Source organism: Chiloscyllium plagiosum, unplaced genomic scaffold (assembly GCF_037043375.1).
Source record: "Chiloscyllium plagiosum isolate Xiang-an unplaced genomic scaffold, Cpla_swu_hap1 HiC_scaffold_13, whole genome shotgun sequence".
NCBI classification, from domain to species: Eukaryota; Metazoa; Chordata; class Chondrichthyes; order Orectolobiformes; family Hemiscylliidae; genus Chiloscyllium; species Chiloscyllium plagiosum.
The window spans coordinates 53,297,701-53,324,056 of NW_028270151.1; the positions used below are offsets into that span (position 1 = coordinate 53,297,701).

Sequence of the window (26,356 nt, forward strand, 5' to 3'; positions counted from 1 at the left end):
TGTTATAATTTCATGCAAGGCAATTGAATACATAAGTAGGGAGGTAGGAATTAGTGAGTCCATGTTGGAGCAGTATGTACAGTATAGGTTATTCTGCTATAACAAGCGTTTCAATAAGGCAAATTCAGTATAATTGGGGCCACTGCTTCTAAAGCACGAATTTTTAAAATGTGTGTTGGCTGTAACGCGACTACATTGCCAACGTTTTAAGTGCGGTTTCTAAAGTGCAATTTTTCCATAACATGGGGTTGGAGAGGATCATGGGTCTTTGGAACTCCCATTATGGAAAGATACAAGCAGACTTTTGAATATATTTCAGGCAGGGGTGGATAGATACTTGCTAAGCAAGAGGCTGAAAGACTATCCAGTGCATTTGAGTTTACAATCAGACCAGGCATGATTTTATTAAATGGCACAACAGATTGAGGGGCTGAAGAGCTAAAACTGGATCTTTTTTTGAATATTTGTATATAATTCCACGTAACAGAATAATCAGACACTTCTTTGGATTGAACCAAGGCTGGCAATGTCCTTAAGGATACCAACCCAGAAGGGAACAGAGCAAATGAGCAACCAGATTACATAGTGCAAGGTCAGCTGGTGAAATTTAAATTCAGATCGCTGTTAGGATACAGTAATAGTGCCCTACCTCCAGGCCAGTAGTTTTGATTTTAAGTCCCACCTGTCTTGGAGGTTTATCTTAACATGGCCAAACAGATTGACTAAAAATATTTAGATTTGCTGGGTAAGTGGAAAATTATATTCACCAAGTAAACAAACTTCAATAAGATTAATGAGCATGAAGTGTTGAATAGTGAGTTTTGAGAAGATTTGTAGCTCAGGTTGAGGTTCTGTATGTAAGTTTGCTTGCTGAGCTGAAAGATTCATTTTTGGATGTTTCGTCACCATACTAGACAACATCATCAGTGAGCCTCCGGTGAAGCACTGGTGATATGACCCAGTTTCTATTTATGTGTTTAGGTATCCTTGGGTTGGTGATGTAATTTCCTGTGGTGATGTTATTTCTAATTATTTTTCTCAGAGAGGTGGTAAATGGGTTCCAAGTCGATGTGTTTGTTGATAGACTTCCAGTTGGAATGCCATGCTTCTAGGAATTCTCATGCATGTCTCTTCTTGGCTTGTCCAAAGATAAATGTGTTGTCCCAGTCAAAGTGGTGTCCTTCCTCATCTTTAGTAAGGACACTAGTGATAGAGGGTCATGTTGTTTTGTGGCTAGTTGATGTTCATGTATTCTGGTGGCTAGTTTTCTGCCTGTTTATCCAATGTAGTGTTTGTTGCAAGGTATTTTGTAAATGATGTTTGTTTTGCTTGTTGTCTGTATAGGGTCTTTCAAGTTCATTAGCTGTTTTAGTGTGTTGGTGGGTTTGTGGGTTACCAAATGCCAAGAAGTCTGAGTAGTCTGGCAGTCATCTCCGAGATGTCTTTGATGTATGGAGAGTAGCTAGGGCTTCTGGACATGTTTTGTCTGCTTGTTGGGGTTTGTTGCTGAGAAATTGGTAGACTGTGTTCATTGGGTACCCATTCTTTTTGAATACGCTCTATAGGTGATTTTCCTGCGCTGTTCATAGTTCCTCTGTGGTGCAGTATGTGATGGCTCATTGAAATAATGTTCTAATATAGCTTCGTTTGTGGGTGTTGGGATGATTGCTTCTGTAGTTAAGTATTTGGTCCATAGGTGTTGTTTTCCTGTAGACGCTGGCTTGAGGTTCCCGATTGGCTGTTCGCTCGACTGTGACATCGAGGAATAGCAGTTTGTTGTTGTTTTCCTCCTCTTTAGTGAATTTTATGACTGTCAGAATATTATTGATGGTCTTGAAGGTTTCCTCCAATTTGTTTTGTTTAGTGATGACAAAGATGTCATCCACATAGAGGACCCAAAGTTTGGGTTGGATGGTTGACAGATCTGTTTGTTCGAGTCTCTGCATTACTGCCTCTGCAAAGAACCCTGATATCGGAGATCCCATGGGTTCTGTTGGTTTGTCTGTAGGTTTTTTTTTATTGAATGTGAAGTGGGTGGTAAGGCATAGGTCCACTAGCTTGACGATGTTGTCCTTGCTGATGAGGTTGGTGGTGTTTGGTGCATGTGTCTTTGGGTCTTCTAATAGTGTAATCAGTGTTTCTTTGGCCAGGTTTATGATGATGGATGTGAACAGTGCTGCTATATCAAAGGCGACCATTATCTCATCCTCTTCCATCCTGGTGTCATAGAGTCATAGACATGTACAGCACAGAAACAGACTCTTCGGTCCAACTTATCCATGACGACCAGATATCCCAACCCAATCTAGTCCCACCAATCTAGACACATATCCTTCCAAACCTGTCATACTAATATACCCATCCAGATGCCCCTTAAATGCTGTAATTGTACCAGCCTCCACCACTTCCTCTGGCAGCGCATTCACAACACGTACCACCCTCTGCATGAAAAAGTTGCCCCTTAAGTCTCTTTTGTATCTTTCCCCTCTCATCCTAAACCTATGCCTTCTAGTTCTGGTTTCCCCCACACTAGGGAAAAGATTTTGTCTATTTATCCTATCCATGCCCCTCATGATTTTATAAACCTCTATAAGGTCACCCCTCAGCCTCCGATGCTCCAGGGAAAACAGCCCCAGCCTATTCAACCTCTCCCTATAGCTCAAGTCATTCAAATCCGAAGCCTCCAGCAACAGACGTCCCTCCGGATCCTCCGCTCTTATTTTTTTAAGAACGCCTCATCTTCCGGCTAGGAACCCTCCAACCACAAGGGATGAACTCGGATTTCACCAGTTTCCTCATTTCCCCTCCCCCCAGCCTGTCTCAGTCAAATCCATCAAATTCAGCACCGCCTTCCTAACCTGCAATCTTCTTCCTGACCTCTCCGCCCCCACCCCAGTCTGACCTATCACCCTCACCTTGACCTCTTTCCACCTATCACATTTCTGACGCCCCTCCCCCAAGTCCCTCCTCCCTATCTTTTATCTTAGCCTGCTGGACCAACTTTCCTCATTCCTGAAGAAGGGCTAATGCCCGAAACGTCGATTCTCCTGTTCCCTAGATGCTGCCTGACCTGCTGCGCTTTTCCAGCAACACATTTCCATCTCTGATCTCCAGCATCTGCAGACCTCACTTTCTCCTCAAGTCATTCAAACCTGGCAACATCCATGTAAATCTTTTCTGAACTCTTTCAAGTTTCATAACATCCTTCTGACAGGAAGGAGACCAGAATTGCACACAATATTCCAACAGTGCCCTAACCAATGTCCTGTACAGCCGCAACATGACCTCCCAACTCCTGTACTCAATACTCTGACCAATAAAGGAAAGCATACCAAACGCCTTTTTCACTATCCTATCTACCTGTGACTCCACTTTCAAGGAGCTATGAACCTGCACTCCAAGGTCTCTTTGTTCAGCAACACTCCCTAGGACCTTACCATTAAGTGTATAAGTCCTGCTAAGATTTGCTGTCACAAAATATAGCACCTCACATTTATCTAAATTAAGCTCCATCTGCCACTTCTCAGCCCATTGACCCATCTGATCAATATTCTGTTGTAATCTGAGGTAACCTTCTTCGCTGTCCACTACACCTCCAATTTTGGTGTCATCAGCAAACTTACTAGCTATAACTCTTATGCTCACCTCCAAATCATTTATATAAATGATGAAAAGTAGTGGACCCAGCACAAATCCTTGTGGCACTCCACTGGTCACAGGTCTCCAGTCTAGAAAACAAAACTCCACCACCACCCTCTGTCTGCTACCTTTGAGCCAGTTCTGTATCTAAATGACTAGTTCTCCCTGTATTCCGTGAGATCTAACCTTGCTAACCAGTCTCCCATGGGGAACCTTGTCGAACGCCTTACTGAAGTCCACATAAATCACATCCACCGTTTTGCCCTCATCGATCCTCTTTGTTACTTCTTCAAAAATCTCAATCAAGTTTGTGAGACATGATTTCCCATGCACAAAGCCATGTTGACTATCCCTAATCAGTCCTTACCTTTCCAAATACATACACACCCTGTCCCTCAAGATTCCCTCCAACAACGTGCCCACCACCGGCATCAGGCTCACTGGTCTATAGTTCCCTGTCTTGTCCTTACCACCTTTCTTAAACAATGACACCACGTTAGCCAACCTCCAGTCTTCCAGCACCTCACCTGTGACTATCGATGATACAAATATCTCAGTAAGAGGCCCAGCAATCACTTCCCTAGCTTCCCACAGAGTTCTGGGTACACCTGATCAGGTCCTGGGGATTTATCCACTTTTATGCTTTTCAAGACATCCGTCACTTCCTCCTCTGTAATGTGGACATTTTACAAGATGTCACCATTTATTTCCCGACATTCAATATCTTTCATGTCGTTTTCCACAGTAAATACTGATGCAAAATACTTGTTTAGTATTTGCCCCAACTCCTGTGGTTCCACACAATGGCTGACTTGCTGATCTTTGAGGGGTGTGTCTTTGATGGTCTTCAGGAAGTCTTGAGTGGAGTGGATGGAGTGGCGTGAGTCTTCCAGGTAGCGAGACTATGGGTCTGAGGGGGGCTCCTAGTTTGTGACTTTTGGGTAATCCTTAGAAACGTGGTGTGTTGGATCCGTCTGGTTTCATTTTTTGGAAGTCTGTCTTGTTTAATTCTTCAGATTTCTGAAGTTTGCTGAGTAGCTTTTTCATTTTTCACCATGAGTTCCCTGAACTACAAGCCTACTTTGAATATGTTTGCTGCATGGGCTTCTTAATATCGAAGTTGCCAGATAAAGGGCACACAACATTATAGTTGGTTGATTGTATTATCTCCAACCTTTGAGGAGAAATTGTGTTGCATGTATCTGAGAGTGTTGCTTGTGTTGCAAATGTGGTATGTGTGTATCTTTGACTGACCTTCATACCGAGCAAAGTTCAGCCACTTTTGATTTGAAGTTGGTGCAACTAGCTTTGTAATTATTATTCAAGTGTTTAAAATTCTCACAAACTCGCCTTCTCATCCCCTATTTAGCTAATAATTGGTGGCAGCATGGTGGTTCAGTGGTTAGCACTGCAGCCTCTTACTGCTAGGGACCCCGGTTTGATCCCAGCCTCGGGCAGCTGTCTGCACATTCTCCCCATGTCTGTGTGGGTTTCTTCCAGGTGCTCTAGTTTCCTCCCATAGTCCAAAAATGTGCAGGTTAGGTGGATTGGCCGTGCTAAATTTACTGTCATGCTCGATGCATTTGTCAGGGGAAATGTAGAGAAATATGGGAATGGGTCTGGGTGGGTTACTCTTCGCAGCGTCAGTGTGGATTTGCTGGGCCGAAGGGCCTGTTTAGGGATTCTAATTAACCATTTATTTGTAAGTAAACCAACATGTTTTAATTTGCAGCAATGATCTTTCATCCATTTTTCCCTGGCTGAAAGGATTTGAAATCTGACATTTTTATTATGCTGGGTTAGTGGTTAAATAAATCAATTTGAAGACCTAAAGATGTGAAAGGTTTGTTTCATCTGCAGGAGTAGGAATGTAGTTGGTGGTTGATGGGGTGGTACTGTGAATAATTTTGCAGATGAGGGTAATTGCTGCATGTTAAGAAGTATTTGCAAAGACAGACATCAAGATCGCGAGTAATTAATGAGTAGTGCATCACTAATTAAGCTATGCATACGAAACAGCTTGTTGCACTTTCAACCATTTCTCTATCACATCTTTCTTCAATAACTTAGGCAGTGGAGCTATCAGTATTGGAAGATGACACAAAAATCATGAGTAAGCTTGGGCCACACCTAAAAGATCTCAACGTCAGATACATAGAGTCATAGATTCATAGAGATGTACACCACGGAAACAGACTCTTCGGTCCAACCTGTCCATGCCGACCAGATATCCCAACCCAATGTAGTCCCACCTGCCAGCAACCGGCCCATATCCCTCCAAACCCTTCCTATTCATATACCCATCCATATGCCTCTTAAATGTTGCAATTATACCACCCTCCACCACTTCCTCTGGCAGCTCATTCCATACACGTAACACCCTCTGTGTGAAAAGGTTGCCCCATACGTCTCTTTTATATCTTTCCCCTCTCACCCTTATCCTATGCCCTCTAGTTCTGGACTCCCCGATCCCAGGGAAAAGACTTTGCCTATTTACCCTATCCATGGCACTCATAATTTTGTAAACCTCTATAAGGTCACCCCTCAGCCTCCGACGCTCCAGGGAAAACAGCCCCAGCCTGTTCAGCCTCTCCCTGTGGCTCAAATCCTCCAACCCTGGTAACATCCTTGTAAATCTTTTCTGAACCCTTTCAAGTTTCACAACATCTTTCCAATAGGAAGGAGACCAGAATTGTATACAATATTCCAACAGTGGCTTAACCAATGCCTTGTACAGCTGCAGCATGACCTCCCAACTCCTGTACTCAATATTCTGACCAATAAAGGAAAGCATACCAAACACCTTCTTCACTATCCTATCTACCTGCTACTCCATTTTCAAGGAGCTATGAACCTGCACTCCAAGGTCTCTTTGTTCAGCCACACTCCCTAGGACCTTACCAATAAGCCCTACTAAGATTTGCTTTCCCAAAATGCAGCACCTTGCATTTATCTGAATTAAACTCCATCTGCCACTTCTCAGCCCATTGCCCCATCTGGTCAAGATATTGTTGTAATCTGAAGTAACCCTCTTCGCTGTCCACTCCACCTCCAATTTTGGTGTCATCTGCAAACTTACTAACTGTACCTCTTATGCTCGCATCCAAATCATTTATGTAAATGACAAAAAGTAGAAGACCCAGCACCGATCCTTGTGGCACTCCACTGGTCACAGGCCTCCAGTCAGAAAAACAACCCTCCACCACCCACCCTTTGTCTTCTACCTTTGAGCCAATTCTGTATCCAAATGGCTAATTCTCCCTGTATTCTGTGAGATCTAACCTTGCTAATCAGTCTCCCTTGTCGAATGTCTTACTGAAGTCCATATAGATCACATCTACCGCTTTGTCCTCATCAATCCTCTTTGTTACTTCTTCAAAAAACTCAATCAAGTTTGTGAGACATGATTTCCCATGCACAAAACCATCTTGACTATCCCTAATCAGTCCTTGCCTTTCCAAATACATGTACATCCTGTCCCTCAGGATTCCCTCCAACAACTTGCCCACTACCAATGTCAGGCTCACTTTCTATAGTTCCCTGGCATGTCCTTACCACCCTTCTTAAACAGTGACACCACGTGAGCTAACCTCCAGTCTTCCAGTACCTCACCTGTGACTATCGATGATACAAATATCTCAGCACGAGGCCTAACAATCACTTCTCTAGCTTCCCACAGAGTTCTGGGTACACCTAATCAGGTCCTAGGGATTTATCCACCTTTACCCATTTCAAGACATCCAGCACTTCCTCCCCTGTAATCTGGACATTTTGCAAGATGTCACCATTTATTTCTCTACAGTCGATATCTTCCATATCCTTTTCCACAGTAAATACTGATGCAAAATACTCATTTAGAATCTCCCCCATTTTCTGTGGCTCCACACAAAGGCCGCCTTGCTGATCTTTGAGGGACCCTATTCTCTCCCTAGTTACCCTTTTGTCCTTAATGTATTTGTAAAAACCCTTTGGATTCTCCTTAATTCTATTTGCCAAAGCTATCTCATGTCCCTGTTTTGCCCTCCTGATTTCCCTCTTAAGTATACTCCTACTTTCTTTATACTCTTCTAAGGATTCACTCGATCTATCCTGTCTCAATTTCTTTAGTCATCCAGCATTCCCAATACCTTACCAGCCTTTCCTTTCACCCTAACAGCAATATACTTTCTCTGGATTCTCGTTATCTCATGTCTGAAGGCTTCCCATTTTGCAGCCGTCCTTTTACCTGCGATCATCTGCCCCCAATCAGCTTTTGAAAGTTCTTGCCTAATTCCGTCAAAATTGGCATTTCTCCAATTTAGAACTTCAACTTTTAGACCTGGTCTATCCTTTTCCATTATTATTTTAAATCTAATAGAATTATAGTTGCAGGCCCTAAAGTGCTCCCCCACTGACACCTCAGTCACCTGCCCTGCCTTATTTCCCAAGAGTAAGTCAAGTTTTGCACCTTCTCTAGTAGGTACATCCACATACTGAATCAAAACATTGTCTTGTACACACTTAACAAATTCCTGTCCATCTAAACCCTGAACATATCCACTGCCTTCTCTTTTACTGGCTATTTCCCATTTCATTCGCTTTCAAGCCAAACTGCCTCAAACTGCATGAAAGCTTACTTGCTTTTCTCAACAGGCGGGGTCAGTATTGGATGGGGTTTGGGGCACAGGTGAGGGAGCGGTGTTGGATGGGTTTGGGGGTGCGGGCGGTGGAGCGGTGTTGGGTTAGGGTAGGGGACGGTGTTGGACGGGTTTTGGGAGGCGGGCAGGGGTGGCTTTGGGGGGGGTGAGGGGGGCGGTGTTGGGGGCGGTATTGGATGGGTTTGGGGGGGGCCAGTGAGGGGGCAGTGTTGGGGGCTGGCAAGGGCTTGTGTGCGTCGTGCTGCTTCGACTCTCCTTATCAGGGAGCATACTTAATAGAAAACTCTGAGCCCCAGAGGAAAGGCACTGAATCGATTAACCGAATAATCAATTATCCAAACGAAATAGTGCCCTCCCATCTCGTTCGGATAATCGAGGTTCCCCTGTATAGCTATTTCCTTAAAAGTATTCACTGTTTGAGCCTCAACTGCATTCTGTAGCAGAGAATTCCAAAGACTCATCTCTATCTGGGGAAAGAAATCTCTACTCATTAGTCCTAAATGGGCTACTTCATATCTTTAAACTATGTCCCCTATTTCTGGACTCCCTGATCTTTGGGCGCATCTTTCCAATGATACCCTTTCTAGAATTTTGCCAGCTTCTATGAGATCCCACCTCATCTTTTAAGCTCCAGTGAATACAGCCTAAATAATCACTCTTTCTTCACATGTCAGTTGCCATTCAAGGAAGCAGTCTGATAACATGCTTTGCACTCCCTTTAAAGGCAAATATCCTTTCTCAGATAAGGATACCAAAACTGCACATGACAGTCCAGGTTCCAGGTATAGAACATAGAACATAGAAGAATACAGCGCAGTACAGGCCCTTCGGCCCTCGATGTTGCGCCGATCCAAGCCCACCTAACCTACACTAGCCCACTATCCTCCATATGTCTATCCAAACTATCCTCCATATGCCTATTCTGGATAGGCATATGGAGGATAGTCTCACCTGTAGTGTTCGTAATGAGGTCAGCCAAATGACCAAACCGCAAACAGATAGATCATTGTTCGTAGCAAACTACCCGGCTTTCAGGACAACACCATACAACCTTGTCACAAAAGACACTGCAAAACTTGTCAGAATGTCAACACAGATACCACCATTATGCGTGCAGACATCTCCCACCATATATGTGGCAGGTACTCATGTGACTCAGCCAATGTTGTCTATCTCAAACGTTGCCGGCAAGGATGCCCTGAGGAATGGTACATTAGCGAGACCAATCAGAGGCTATGGCAACGGATGAATGGACACCACACACCAATCAACAGACAGGAGTGTTCCCTCCTAGTCGGAGAACACTTCAGTGGTCTGAGACATTCAACCTCAGACCTTTGGGTGACCATCCTCCAAGGCGGATTTTGGGACAGGCAGCAGCAAAAAGTGGCCGAGCAGAGGCTGAAGGCTAAGTTCGGTACCCATGAGGGTGGCCTCAACTGGGTTCTTGGGTTCATGTCACACTATAGGTGACCCCATTGCACTATGCACACACACAGACAGAAGCACACACACAAACACTCCTACGCACACCCACACCCACACACATACACACACACATTGCTACACACAAACACGCACGTGCACACACACGTGCGCACACACACACACAACATCCAGGTCTTTTTCAATACATAATTTCAGTTACATCACACTGTAAACTTTTGCTATAAGTTCTGTGTCTTACAATCTTATACTCCACAACCACCTGATGAAGGAGCAGTGCTCAGAAAGCTAGTGCTTACAATTAAACCTGTTGGACTATAACCTGGTGTTGTGTGATTGTTAACTTAGTCAGCCAGATGGACATCATAGAATGTGAGTTCTCTGATTGGGGCTATTAATCTGGTCCAATCAGGTAGCCCTGGCTGACAGATAAGAACAGGAATGTCAGCCATCCTATTTATTCTGAGAACTGGCTGTGAGCGAGGGGCTCTCCATGTGTAAATAAAAGGTGAATTGGTAATGGGATACCAGTATCTGTGGAGCTATTTCATCAGCAAGACACTAACTATTCCAGCAAGACATCTCTGCTCTTGTACTCAAAACCTCTCCCTATGAAGGCCAACATATCATTTGCCTTCTTCACTGCTTGTTGCATTGCATGCTTACTTTCAGCAGCTAGTATACAATGATAACCAGGTCTTATTACAACTCTCCCTTTCCCAAACTGTCATCATTCAGATAATAACCTGCGTTTCTGTTTTGCTACCAAAGTAGATAACCTCACATTTATCCACATTATACTTCACCTGCCATGAGTTTGCCCAGTCACTCAAGTTGTCCAAATCATACCGAAGCATCTTTACCGTTCACCCATCTATCCAACTTTGTACCATCTGCAAAGTTAGTGATATTACATTTAATTTCCTCCTCTAAGTCATTGATGTATATTGTGAATATCTGAGGCCGTAACATTGATCCCCACAGTCATTGACTGCCACTTAGAAAAAGACCTGTTTAATTCCACTTTTTGTTATCTGTCTGCCAACCTGTTCTCTATCCATATCAGTACACTACCTCCAATATCATGCACTTCAATTTCATTTGCTAATCCCTTCTATGGGACCTTTTTGAAAGCTTTCTGAAAGTCCAAGTAAACCACATCCACTGGCACCCCCTTATCAACTCTACTAGTTACATCCTCAAAAAACTCTGGAGCTAGAGTCAAAGATGATTGGATTTAAATTGTAGACTTTAATTCAATTATCTTGTTATTTAACTTTGTTTTGCTAATACTACTGTATTATTAATAAATTGTTATTCATTTGTTCTGCCATCTCTTTGTTTCCCATTATAACTTGCCTAGTTTCTGATTGGAAGAGTCCTTCATTTGTTTTAAGTAACCTTTCTCTCTTCAAATTCCTACAGAAGCTTTTACAATCAGTTTGTATTTTTCCTCCAAGCTCGCTCTCATACTCTATTCCCCCCTCTTAATTAACCTTTTATCCTTCTTTGCTGAAATCTAAATTTCCTAATTCTCTGGTGTGCTGCATTGTTTTGACCAATTTGTATGCCTTCCTTAGACCAAATGCTATCCCTAATTTCCCTTGTTAGCCACAGTAGGGCCATTTTTCCTGCTTTTTTTTGTGCCAGACAGGAAAAATCGGTTATTGCAGTTCATCGATACGGTCTTCAAATATTTTCCATTGTCTATCCACTGTCATCTCTCTACATTTCATTCCCTAATTTATCACAGCCATCTCACATCTCATATCATCATAGTTTCCTTTATGTAGGTTCAGTACCCTCGTCTCGGAATCAACTATGTCACTCTCCATCTTGATGAAGAATTTTATCATATTGTGGTTACTGTTCCCAAAGTGACCTTGAGCTGCTGAAATGCCAATTATTCCTTTCTGATTACACAGTGCCCTATCTAGGATGGCCTGTTTTCGAGATGGTTCCTCAAAAGTATTAATCAGAAAAACAAGCCTATAAACTTCCTTTACATTATTGTTATTGATTTTAATTGCCCAATCTAAAAGCAGACTATAGTTGCCCATTATTATAGCCTGTACTATTATTGCCTGCATTTCTAATTTCCTATTTAATGCCTTCTCCAACATTACCACTACAGTTTGGAGGCAGATATACAAATCTCACTACTGTTTTCAGCCTCTTGCATGTTTCTAATCCCTACTTCAACAGAACTAATATCCTTCCACACTACTGTGTTAACTTACTCTTTAACTATCAATGCTATCTCACATTCCTTTGATTTTTTCTGTCCTCCTAAAAACTTGGATTTTCATTTCCCTTTGCTGGTCACCATATCGCACATCTCCATAATCCCAACTATATTATTACCCACTTATATTTGTTCTTGCAACTAATACATCCACTTTATTGTGAATGCTGCACTCATTAAGTCATTTGACCTTAAAACTTGTCTTTGTAACATTCTTAGTTCCTTTCACATAATTTTACCCTGTGGCCCTTTTTGAATCTTGCCCTTGTGTCTATCACTTTTCTTATTTCATATTTTGTCTTTTGCTTTTGCCCTTCTTTCCTCTCTTCTCTTGCCCTGCATAGGTTCCCATTCCCCTGCCATTTTAGTTTGAATCCTCCCCAGTTGCACGAGTAAATGCTCCACCTTTAACATCAGTTCTGGCTCTGCCCAGGTGCAACCCATTAAGCTTGTTCTGGTCCCACCTCTGCCAGAACTTGTCCCAATATAAAAGGAATCTGAAACCTTCCCCCTCCTCAGACCACCTCTATTCATTTGATGTATTCTGCTATTCCTACTCTAACAAGTGCCACTTGTAACAATCCTGGGATCCCCACTTTGAAGTCCTACTTTTTAACTTGCTTCTTCACACCCTGTTCTGATTTTCGGATTCATCCCTTTACTTTACCTATGTTATTGGTACTGATATTACCCTCTCACTGGAGAATGTCCAGTCGTGTCTCTGAGACATCCTTGAGGAGAAAGTGAGGACTGCTGATGCTGGGGATCAGAGTCGAGAGTGTGGTGCTGGAAAAACAGAGCAGGTTAGCATCCTTCCTGATAAAGGGCTTATGCCCAAAACATCAATACTCCTGCTCCTCGGATGCTGCCTGAGCTGCTGTGCTTTTCCAGCACCACACTCTCAACTGAGACATCTTTGACCCTAGCATCCGGGATGCAACTTATCTTCCTGAAGTAATATTACTATTCATTTTTTTCTTGTTGTGTAGTCTCTTCTGAGCAACATTAGCCACTTGTCTGATGCTTGCCATCACTTCAACAGTTTCCAATTCCTGGTCCTAACCACTTCCAATCCTTCCATAACTTAATCTGTCACCAGACTAATATTAAAACTCTCCGCTTCTTCTGCAAATGGAGGCCCAACCAGTCTCCATTCACCATCACACTCCTCTGCCTGGCTGAGCTTGTCCTCACTCTAAACAATTTTTCTTTTGACGCCATTCGCTTCTTCCAAGTAAAAGGTGTTGTTATGGGTCCAAGTTATGCCTTTTTTTTGTGGGATAGGTGGAACTTTTGTTATTTTGCTCTTATCGTTCCCTCATCAGTTTTTTCAGATAAAACCTTTTCCACACCTACCTTGTCAAGTCCCCTAAGCATCTTGAATGTTTCAATAAGGTTGCCTCTCTTTCTTCTATTTTCCAAACAGCACAGGCCCAATCCACTCAACCTCTTCTTATAAAACAGTCTTTCTATACCCATATCAGCTGAGTGAACCTTCTCTGGACTGCCTCCAAAACCAGTATATCTTTCCTTAGAAAAGGGACCCAAAACTGTTCACAGTATTCCAGTTGTGGTCTGATTAGTGCCTCATATAGTTTTAACAGAACTTCATTACCTTTAGATTTCATTCCCTTTGAAATAAAAGCTAACATTCCATTTGCCTTCCCTGTTACTTCTGAACTTGAATGGTAGTTTTTTGTAATTCATGGATGAGGGCTCCCAACTCTCTCTGTTCTGTAGCTGTCTGCAGTCTTTCTAAATTTAAACAATATTCGCTTCCTCTATTCTTCATGGAAATGTGCATAACTTCACATTTTTACATATTATATTTTATCTGCCAAGTTGTTGCCAATTCGCTTAACCTGTCTATATTCCTGTGCAGATTCTTTGTGACATCCTTGCCACTTGCCATCCCATGTATTTTTGTATCATCCACAAACCTGGCTACTGTATATTCACTTTTGTTATCAAAGTCATTAATGTATATTATAAATAATAAATGATCCCTGTGGAATGCCACTGGTTAGAGGTTACCATCCTGAAAATGCCTCCTTTATCCCAATTCTTGTCTTCTAATGGTTAGCCAATCCTCCTCTGTGGTCATATACTACACCTAACAACATGGGCTGTTATCGTATTTGGTAGCCTAATGTACGGTACCTTATCAAAAACTTTCCTAAAGACTCAATATACTTCATCCATTGCTTCTCCGTTAAGTAAGTTTCTGAAGCACGATTTCTTGAAGTCATGTTGACTCTGCTTGATCATATATATATCGAAATGCTCTGTTATTACATCCCTTATGTTAGACTGCAACATTTGCTGAATAACAGATTTGGGCTATTTGCTTTATGGTTACCCGCATTTGTTTTCTTTCTTTCCCCCTTTTAGGTAGTAAGAGGCCATGCAGAGTTACTGATGTCGGAGGTCGGGGGAGATGAGAGCTGGTGAGGGCAGATGTTGTAGGCAATAGTAAGAGTGGCATGGTATGAGCCTTGATTTGAGGTGAGGTGATACAGTAACAGAGATAGGGTGAGTGTGAGGTAGCAGAGAGGAGAGTTTGGCACTTACCCTGGAGGAATAGAGGAGGTCACTGGACAGAGAAAAGTCTTTTGTTACTGGATGTGTAGATGTCAGCTAGCTTAGTTTACTGGATGGTGATACAAGTTCAATTCCTGCACTGGCTGAGATTACTAAGGAAGACTTTTCTCTCAACCTTGAGGTATGGTGACCCTCAGGTTAGACCACAACCAGTCGTCTCTCTCTCTCTTTCTCTCTCTCACACACACATATTCTAATGAAAGGGCTACCTTATGGTAAGACCATGGTGGCTTTACCTTTATCTTATACTAATTAATAAGATTTTAGTTGAGTATTTCAGATATAAGAAAAGAAATCCAAGCTAATCGGAATCTCTGCCAATCAAGCAACTTGGTTGCATTTGATCCTGTTCAGCACAGTCCCTGCTGCTGTTTGCTGCAGTATTTTTGTACTTTGATGCCGTTTTGTATCCAAAATCTGTTACACACTAATCAGACACCCAAATGGCCAGTTCATGTGTTTAATGATTTCATTATACACTATGTGTGCACATTGTTACATTCAAAGCAGGACCAGAGTGCCTAAGTGTTAATAGCAGGAACTTTATTAAGGAGATGTTAATTCTGCAGGCAGCAAGCTTGAATTAAGCTATTTTCCACCTGAATGCTCATGATGTCATTGTTACATCACAGGATCAGACTCTTGAAGTGACATCCTATCGTATGTACACAAATGCACATTACAGATAATCTGCAAATATAATTCAACAATGAATTTTATATTTTGGAGAAAAAGACATTGGTGTAGTTTGGATCTACAGGAATAGTGTGAAGTGAGGGAAGGGTGCTGATATGGATGTTGTGTGTGAGTGATGTAGTAATAGAACTGAGTCTTGTTGGCATATGTATTGAAGTCGATCTATATATAAATAAGAAAAAGAAGAGGATTGTGGACAACTCCTTTGGTGAAACTAGAAGTGACTTTCCGTGGAAGAGAAGACAGTTGCTGCAAGTGAGCCAGCTGCTCCCATATGTAAGAATGGAAGCAAGTAGTTCCATAAACCTGGACAATGGAGAAGCGGTGGAAGGCAGACCAATCAACCCAGCTTAATACTGTGCAAAGGTTGAGCTGAATAAGTGAAGATAACATACCAGATACAGTCAGATAGTATGTCATTCATATCATTGACTAAGGTGGCCCCAGTGCTGTGATGGGAACAGAAAGCACATTAGAAGGAATCATATGGGATGGCATTAAAAGTTGACTGTCCACTCAAGAATATCAGCAACTAAAGGCAGTCTAGAGTTGCAGGGCATACTTAGTGAAGATGTACCATTTTGCAGCTCATCGTGCTATTCAGGTAATGTTCCCTCTATTTTAATGAGATCGGCCATAAATAAACCTGGTTGGCAGATTGTTTTTCTGAAACAATAGGTTAAATACATAATTGTCCATATTGATAACTGTATAAGAAAAATTGAATGTATGTTCTGACTAGTGGAGTAGTGGGACTGTAGAGAATCAATATACTCCTCCCAAATTAGTTGTGACATATATTTGGAGGTCTTGCACAATTTGCATTATACAGTCAAGTATGTGTGCTGAAACTGGCTGAGGTTCAGGCTGTTTAAGATTTTCAGTGAAGTTTGCAATTCATATTGTTATAATCACAGATCAGACCACCAAATTTATTTACAATCTGATGATGGAACATTAATTTTTATATATAAAGTCAATAAAATGTGTTTAAGTGTGGTAACAAGTAGCAATAAACCTTACTATACAACGTTAGATCAGTAATACAAACTAGAATACATCAATTTATTGCTAACTCATAAATTAACATACAGTAGAATTGGATAATAGCCTACAATTGCACGCTGTACAGTGCACAACAAATAGCAAATGTGATCAAAACAGATCCCATGAATTTCACAATAACTATCAACCCCAGATGTTAATGAAATGGTTGGATATTAAATTTCACAAGGGATTGTATGTCTTCATATTTGTTGATCTTGTCTTGAAATACCCTCTCAAGAGTCACTCTGTCATGGAATTTCTCAATGACAGGTCCTATTCTGGTTGTTCATTTTCTCTTTCTGGACTTTGAAGCTGCATTCTAGTACTCACAAGCATAATTCCATATCTTCACCAACAACTAGACAGTTAGCTTCATCAAGCTAAACCTTGTTCTGGCTTTTCCATAAGCTCTAAACCTGCTCAGTTGCATGCAGAAAATACTTGTTATGGGCTTTCTAATACCGATTTTCAACTATTAGTGGTGTAAAGCATCTCAGAACTCTCACAGCTCCCAGTACATCCCTGAGTTGTCACTACACAAAGCCCATGTAGTTTAGTTGTCACCCAGTAGTATAGCTAAAAATAGCACTGCCGAACATGGAGTCTAACTTTGTCTTCTACTCTGACTAACATTTAACTTGTCTTCTGTGAACTCTGAACTATCCTGTTGAAAACCTTTCAATAAGCAATTGCAATGAGTCCTGCTACTGAGTAGAATTGCCACTTAGCGGTTCTTAGAAATGTTTGTTGCATAAATGTTACCTATCACAGAATGCTGACTTGTTTAGTACAAAAAATGGGATATAAGCAAAGGATTTAATAAGATTATTGAAAACTACAATGGCTTCATGTATTCTCCAACTTTCTGGACAGGATGTTTTATCTCTGGGAGACTAACAAAAATTAACAATCATTGCTGAAAAAAACACAATTGAGGTAATAATCCAACATTTGAAATTGGAAAGAAGAAAAAGGTAATTTAGTTGACACTCAGTTGAATGAACTAGAATTAAATTGACAATGAAGCAACTTGCAATAAAACTGGAAAATGATATCTGAAAACTTGAATAGGAAATGAAGAAACCTGAGCCTGAAAATAAAAGAGATCTAAGAAGATGAAACAAAAATTCTAAAATGAAGAAGAGAGGCAGGAGAGAAATAAAGAGGGCGAAAGAGAATACTGGCTTAAAATGTCAGAACTAATAATGAAGGATATCTTTGACTCCAATGGAAATTTGGAAGAGGAAAATATATCTGTCCAACCCAGGACCCAGTGGATAACTGCAAACCCTCCTGATGTTTGAGGAAAGGGATGTTGGATTTTTTTGCATTTATTTTGATTGATAGTTGAACAGATGAGGTGACTGAAAGAAATTGATCACTGGTCACTGCTCACACAAAGCAGGTTGATTGGCTGAACTCATGACGTTTATGCCAAACTTTCTGATGAAGCTTTTATAAATTATGAGATGGCAAAAAAGATTATTCCTGGTGTTAGTCCTTGAGGCTTGTATGCATACATTTTGGAACCTCCAGAAATATGCTGTCGGGCATATTTAGCTTTTTACAGCATAAAGCAAATTAATTTTGATCATTAGCTACACTAAAGGTACAGGCCATATGTAGAACCCGTAAGGACATATTTCTCCTAGATCAATTTAAAAATGTACTCCCTTCTTTAGGAAGACCCCACATAGAAAACCAGAAGGCCTCAACTGCCAGACAGGCATCTGAGATGACTGAGGATTATGATTTTATCCCACAAATCCAAATGCTTTTTCTGTCACCCCCACAAAGGATAGAAGGTAGGTGAGTGAAAGATAGGTGAATGGCCATGACTAAGAAAGGACAGTTGGGAACATTCTGGAATCTCCTACTTAGGTCAAAAAGGAATTTGAGTGTGGGAGCAGTGTCCAAAAGTTGGAGAGACATTCCACTCTTTCCACTTTGGTCAAAACAACTATTGCTACTTCATCTTTCTTTTAAATTCCTCTGTATTGTAAGACTTCACAATGTGATGATGGAAGCAAATTTTTCCACCAAAGGTATACAATGTACGTGAACTGTAGCATGAGGACAGGCTTATGAGGTGTCACATTGATTTTAACACCTGAAAGAAAGGAAAGGAAGGGAAATGAGAGAGAGAAGGAATTGTATCATTGAATTTTCAACTGTTTTCAGTTGCTAATCACTTACACTCAAAATATTTGCTGTAACTATACATCTTTCATTCTGTCAGTGTTGTTTTGCTGGCTTAGATAATGAATATATTATTATTGTTATTGATGGAAATAAATAAACAGAGAAATCAATTTGGCTGTAATTTCCACATTTATCAAAAAGCAGAATTTACCAGTATAGCATTTGTGGAGGGAGAACCTCAGTTAACATTTCAGGTCTGCAATGTGCACCCAGTTTTGGAATATTAACTCTATTTCTCTCTCCATTGATGCCATTGGACTTGCTACGAGTTTCCAGCATTTTCTATTCTTTTTATTTTAGATATCCAGCATTCACTGTATTTGCTTCTATAGAATGGATTCTTAATTATCCATCACCCATACAATTCTAACCTGCTACGATAATCAATGTTAGAAAACTGAATTACATTTCCACCTTATTGGAGTACTGGGGAAGTTAACTTTGAAACTGTGGTATTCACATGAGCAATATTGCTATTTCAGCAAATTCTGGACCAAGGTATAAATCTTGTGCATTAGTGTTTAAATGCAGTGCAAACATTACAGTGACTTGTTTATTAAGAGATGTGAAAAGTCATGAATAGAATTTATATTGTAATGCAGTAATTGATATTGATGTGGAAACCACTTTGATAAACTGACTGAAAATAATCACTACTACTTATGTAGTTTAGATGATATGGTTTTGATTATCTTCTGATTAATTTTAGTTTCCACATTCTGCTACTCTTGATTTTAGCTGCCGCAGGATGAGACAGTTTGCAAATATTGTGGAGTTAGTTATCTAATACATCGTGAATTCAAATTAATGGAAGAAAAACTGAAAGCAATGGAAGCAGAAATGGAGTTTTACCGTGAAAGTGTTGAACGTGTAAAAAAGTTGCAAAGAGAGCTTTGTTCAATGAAACAGCACATGGAACAGCTGAAAAGTGATAATCAACAGAAGAAGGAAAGGTAAGTACCAAAATCTTTGGACATAATTTGTGGCATTAAATGTTGCTTGTATCTAGCATTCCACACATTAGATTTATATTATTTTGTATGTTGTCTTTTTAACATGAGTTAAAAGGCAACCTCCACTCTGTATACTTCTTTGTGATGGCATCAGTACTGCTATTGAGTGATAATAGCATAAAGATCTGCCCTGGGTTTATTCTAGTTAGACCAGTTTTTATTGTCCATTCCTAAATGCCCTTGAGAAGGTGGTGGCAAGTTGCCTTCATGAACTGATGCAGCCTACTGGTGTAGCCACATATACCATACAGTTAAAGGAGGGAGTTCATAGATTTTGAATCCAGTGACAGTGAAGGAATAGTGATATAGTTCCAAATCAGATTGGTTTGTGACTTAGAGAGCAACTTACAGATGGGGGTATTCCCATGCATTTGCTGTTCTTACCCTTCTAAGTGGAACAGATTGTGCGTTTGAAAGATGTTGTCAAGGCAGGCTTAATGAGTTACTGTAGTGCATCTTGTATACAATACACGCTTATTGTTGTAGAAGAGAGAATATTTAAGGTGGCAGATGGGTGCTACTATAGCCGACTGTTTTGTCCTGAAGAACTTTGAGCATCTTGAGTATTGTTGAAGCTGCATTCATCCAGGAAGGTGGAGAATATTCTATTATACCTTTCACTTGTGCCTTCTACATAGTAGACAAGTTTTGGGGAATCTGGAGGTGAATCACTCACTGCAGAATTCCCAGCCTCTGATCTGCCTATGCAGCCATAGTAGTGATACAGCTGGTCCAGTTCAATTTTTGATCAATAGTAACATCCATTGTTAATAATGGGGGAGTTACTGATGGTAATGCCATTGAATATCAAGAGTCATGGTTAGATTCTTGCATTTTGATGATGATTATTGCCTAGTACTTGTGTGGCATAAATGTTACTTGCCAGTTGTCATCCCAAATCTGAGCAGTTTTCAAATCTTGCTGCCGATGGACAGGTATGTTTCAGTATCCAGGTGAAAGTGAGTACTGCAGATGCTGGAGATTAGAGTCAAGAGTGTAGTGCTGGAAAAGCGCAGCAGGTCAGGCAGCATCTGAGGAGCAGGAAAATCGACATTTTGGGGAAAAGCCCTTCATCCGGATCCCCCCGTCCACCGGAGTACTTTACGATTGCATAGCCACATTTGTCTCTATGGGTGAAATCTTATAATCTGGACAATGGCAAGATTTGTGTCAGAAAAAGACAAATGCTCTGACAAGGCCTACCTTAACAGTATCTTATTTCATCTTTTATGCTCTTGGCAATCAGCACCGCATGATCCTTGCTAGCCAGCAGGAAGTTGCCAATTAAGGTGGAATTATTAATTGTCAAATACCTTGTTGATAGGCTAACTTACCTCATTAATATTCAACTTTTTATCTTACCAAGTGCACTAAACAATTTGGACATTGAGAAAGCTCAACATGGACCCAGAATGATTATCTACCGACTCAGTTCACCACTTGCTTCAAAGGTCCTCCATGTTGTGATAATCAAACTGCATTGTAGAAGCACAGGCACCAAATACACATGCCCCTCATCCACAGACATTGCCACCAGCTTTTGCTAACCCCTCATGACCATCATGGCACATGTCTGATACATTAGCAGGGCACACTGAAAACAGACAGAGATATTGTTGGGATTGGAGGGTTTGAGCTATAGGGAGAGGCTGAATAGGTGAGGGCATATTTCCCTGGAACATTGGAGGCTGACTTTTTTTTTATTGATGAAAATTGATAATGATGAGAGCATTACTAGCTAGGCCAGCATTTATTGCCCATCCTCAATCGCCCGCATTGCTGCGGGTCTGGAGTCACATGTAGGTCAGACCAGGTAAGGGTGGCAGTTTCCTTCCCTAAAGGGCATTTGTGAACCGGATGGATTTTTCCAACATTGAAAATAAATTCATTGATATTATTAAACTCTTAATTCCAGATTTTTTTATTGAGATAAATGTGAGGTCCAACATTTTGGAAAGGCAAATCAGGGCAGGACTTATACACTTAATGGTAAGATCCTGGGAAGTCTTGCTGAACAAAGAGATCTTGGAGTACACTTTCATAGTTCCTTGAAAGTGGAGTCACAGGTAGATAGGATAGTGAAGAAGGCATTTGGTATGCTTGCCTTTATTGGTCAGAGTATTGAGTACAGGAGTTGGGAGGTCATGTTGCAGCTGTACAGGACATTGGTTAGGACACTGTTGGAATATTGCATGCAATTCTGGTCTCCTTCCTATCGGAAAGATGTTGTGAAACTTGAAGGCGTTCAGAAAAGATTTACAAGGATGTGTAATAGATTTAAAGTGAGAGGGGAAACGTTTAAAAGGGACTTGAGGGGCAACCTTTTTACACAGAGGGACGTGTATGGAACAAGCTGCCAGAAAAAAGTGATGGAGGCAAGTACAATTACAACACAGAAAAGGAATCTGGATGGGTACATGAATAAGAAGGGTTAGAGGGATATGGGCCAAATGCTTGCAAATAGGACCAGATCAGTTTTGGATATCTGATCAGCATGGATGAGTTGGGCCAAAGGGTCTGTTTCCATGCTGTATAACTCTCTGACTTGCATTCAGGGCAAACTGGCAATTTGCATTGAAAGGCTGCAGCAGGGATTCCTTGTGCACATAGACAAGGACCCAGCTCACAGATGGATCAAGCTGCATCTCAGGGCTGTTTATTTCTTCTTCCAGCACTTGCTTACTTAGTCCCAACCTACACACTTGCAGCATCAATGCTTTGCCTTGCCATGTCAAGTAGTGCATTCATGCAACCAGGCAAACTTGCCTTGCTTGTCAGCAATCCACACACAAGGAAGTGTACATCTTACTGCATGGCTCAATGCTACATAATTTCCACCTACATCCAGCAAGCACACCGTATGCGCAATCACCAGGTAGCCATGTCTCTATGTCTCAGGGAGTAGGCCTCGTTGAAGTCCATTTGAGGCACCTATAGTCAGGGGGTCCTAGCACAGGACTGCTGCAGGTGATTGGTCACAGTCAAGTGTCCTGTCAGGGTGATCTTGTTGAAGGAAACTGTGTCTCTGCAGTCTGGGAGTGGATCAGACTCAGTCCTGTGGTTCTGTAGTGGCCAGTCTGAGGGTTAGGCTAACATGGTCGAGAGATGTACAATTATTGTCAGTGGTCTTGGCACTTCTGATCTGGGGCTGTATGGTTGGGTCACTCAAAAGGAATGGGGGTGGTCAGAGGAGAAATGGAGTTCACTCTTGTGGGAAAGAGACTTAGCAAGCTATTCCTTGGGACTGAGGCAGGCCGTAGGGAAAGAGTGATGACAATTGTGAAGGGAGGCAACAATCTGCAACATATGGTACTATATGATAAAGCATGAAAGGTTTGTTGGTCACGAGGGAGGGGCTTCATCTAAGGTCAGGTGCATGCTAGCTTCAAAATCTGGGGGACAATGTATTACCATATGTGGCATGGTCAGCTTATATGGCTTGGGAGGACAGTTGGACAGGTGCAGGCTCATGTACACAGGTTGGGTGGGTTAATGGGAAAGGCAATCGGCAAAGGGATTTTGATGCTTTAGGTCTCACCAACATGTTAAGGCTGCATTGATGTAGCTGCATGGGAAGCTGGTCTTTTGGCAGATATCTACTGAGTGGTAAGTTGTTCTGGGAATATTGTGTGGTAAGATGAAGCTGGAAAAAGCTTCCTTGGCCTAATAGGAAATCCTAGTCGTGAAACAAACGCGCTACCATAGCCACATTTGCTTCCTCAGTGCCTGCCTCCATAACCAACTCATCCCACACGGACTCGGGACCACCTTTAAACCAGCAGAGTTCGGACCCGAACAGGACAAACAGTACAAACTACAGATTCAAAAATACCAGCAACAGTTCTCCCTCAAGATCCTCCGCTCCATGCTTGCAGCAATGCGCCGGCACCTAACCTCTCTACAGTCAGCCCTGCCTCAGCTGAGGGCCACACTCTCTCAGAATTGCAAAGGACCCACTCTGTACTACATCCTCAGGAGAATTCATACTCTCAACAAACAGTATTTCAATTCCATCTCAAACATCAAAAACTGTAAGTACAACAAACTTTTATACACCCACCTCCATAACCAGCGCTCCTCAAACATTCTAGAAGATTCCCCTGGCCTCGGAACCTATTCCGCCATTAGCCATGCGGCTGATGCAGCTGCCACCCCCACGCTGATTGATGATGTCACTTCTGGCCACATCATGGTCACTCCCACAACCACTTCCACCCCTCACAATTCCTCATGCATCACACGTGACATCACTTCCGCCCCTCACATAATCACTGATGCCACATGCTCAGTGACTTCCACCACCCCAGGGAAAAGACTTTGTCTATTTATCCTGTCCATGCCCCTCATGATTTTATAAACCTCTATAAGGTCACCCCTCAGCCTCCGATGTGCCAGTGAAAACAGTCCCAGTTTATTCAGCCTATTCTTATAGCTTAAACCCGCCAACCTTGGGAACCACCTTGTGAATCTTTTCTGAAACCTTTAAAGTTTCACAACATCCTTCCTATGTCAAGTATTCCAAAAGTGACCTTTTCCTTGTCTTCTCTGCTTAATTTCCCAAATCTTCCCAAACTTGATCACTAACCTACACTATCTATTTCAATGACCTAGTCTGCTGTCCTGATTTGAAAATGTGTTGAAAATGAGGAAACTGGAGAAATCTGAGTTCATCCCTTGTGGTGGAAGATAAGGCGCTCTTCCTCCAACTGTCGTGTTGCTATGGTCTGGCGATGGACCATATTTCTCCATTTCTCCAGTTTCCTCATTTCCCCTCCCCCCACCTTGTCTCAGTCAAATCCCTGGAACTCAGCACCGCCTTCCTAACCTGCAATCTTCTTCCTGACCTCTCCGCCCCCACCCCACTCCGGCCTATCACCCTCACCTTGACCTCCTTCCACCTATTGCATTTCCAACGCCCCTCCCCAAGTCCCTCCTCCCGACCTTTTATCTTAGCCTGCTGGACACACTTTCCTCATTCCTGAAGAAGGGCTTATGCCCGAAACGTCGATTCTGCTGTTCCTTGGATGCTGCCTGACCTGCTGCGCATTTCCAGCAACACATTTTCAGCTCTGATCTCCAGCATCTGCAGTCCTCACTTTCTCCTCGATGCTGTCCTGATTTGTAAATCACCAGAAAAATACTAGCCCCAGCATGGTTTAGGTGAAGACTGTTCCAAAGGCATAGCTTAAACCTTTTCCCAGAACTGATGCCAGTGAACCACGAATTGAAATCCATTTCTCCCACACCAAATTTTGATGCACACGTTAATCTTTCTAATTTTATTTATTCTAAGCTAGTTTGCAGCATGTAAGTTCTAAACAATGACAAAATAATTGTGAAAGTTTGCAGCTTTGGAGGTGCAGTGATTATTATGAGTTTAGCTCATATAGAATAGAAGTTCCCTGATTGGGGCTGTTAATCTGGTCTGATCAGGGAGCCCTAGCTGACAGGTATAAACAGGAGTGTTAGAGGTTCTGTTCACTCTGAGAGCTGGCTCTGAGGGAGCTAGAGCAGTGTTAAGGGCTCTCCACCTGTAAATAAAGGCTGACTTAGTGACAGGATGCCAGTCTCTATGGAGTTATTTCAGTGGCGATGAGAAAAATGAACAGTCCTGGAGAAATTTACTCACAACAGTCATCTTTGAGTCGGAGTGAGCATTTATTATGCCATTATTTGGGAAGATTGACTTGTTTGCTCCTGCTGTCAAATACTTGGCCCAGTTTGTGGAAAGAATGTTTTTTTTTTCTGGGCAGATTACATTGGGAAAAGCAACAAGTAATTCTCCTGACAGTTAGTGGACCCACAGTTTTTTTGGTAATTAGGAGCCTAACTTTCCTTAAGGCGCTGGATACTAAAACCTTTCAAGAGTTGACAGACTTAGTTAAGGAATATTGTGACCCAAAGCCTTCTCTAATTCTGAGATGCTATCAGTTTTATTTGGCAATTTGAGAACTAGTGAATCCACATTGGGATTTTTGCTCGGTTAATGTCACTGGCCGAGGCGTGTGCCTTTGGTTTAACCCTGAGTGGATGCTGAGAGACCATTTGATATTTGGGATTAATGATGTAAATATGCTTAGCAGCTAAAGCCCAACAGGACTTCAAACAGGCACTATAACTGGCTTTATCATTGGAAAATGTGGCAAGTGGAGCATACGAGTTGCAGGGAATGGAAGTGGACAGTCTTGCCAGGCCGACTGAGCTTCGGGAGCACCACTTGAATGAAGACAAGTATATAGCCTCACTCAGGACATATCCTGAACAGAGGTCAGACCACAACAAAACCCCAAAACAAAGCCAAACAATTAAAGTTTTCTTCAGGATGCGAGCTCGCAAGCCATTGTAAACTGCCAGTACAGAAGAACCTTGATTATCCAGCACTCGATCATCCAAATACCAGATTATCAGGCAAGATCGTAAGGTCCCGATGCTCGACTGAACTATGTTATTCGGCATTTGATTATCTGGAATTCGATTAACTGAACGAAACACTCCCTGCCCATGTCATTTGCAGAATTGAGGTTCCTGTGTATTCAGACTTGAGACAGCAAAAAGATCCCACTAGACCTAAATTGAGTAACAGAATTTACAAGCTGGTAACCTGGAGAGTGCACACCCTGGAAAGTCCACCGACATCAAGTTTGGAACAGTTAAATTGCTTAGCAACATCCAAATCAGAACCAGCTAAAATAAAAATCTGGTTAAATGATCACCCAGTTCTAATACTGGCATGGTCATTTTATCGATCACAGAGCCAGTCTTTAACAAAATTTGTTCTGGACTCCAACTGTTAAGTTGCGCAAGATTTTGGCTAGATTGAGAACCTATAC

The 26,356-nt window shown here is 41.8% G+C and overlaps 1 protein-coding gene across 3 annotated transcripts in view; it reads left to right on the top strand.

Moving 5' to 3' along the window:
- lekr1 (Leucine-, glutamate- and lysine-rich protein 1) overlaps positions 1-26,356 on the top strand; it is a 212,435-nt gene that overhangs the window by 92,568 nt on the left and 93,511 nt on the right. The window contains exon 3 of one of the 3 annotated variants that reach the window (XM_087993242.1): positions 19,252-19,466. The exons of the other annotated variants lie outside the window; for them this stretch is intronic. Coding sequence (XP_087849368.1) covers positions 19,252-19,466 — 215 coding nt within the window. The remainder of the gene's footprint in view (positions 1-19,251; positions 19,467-26,356) is intronic. 3 annotated transcript variants of the gene reach the window in all.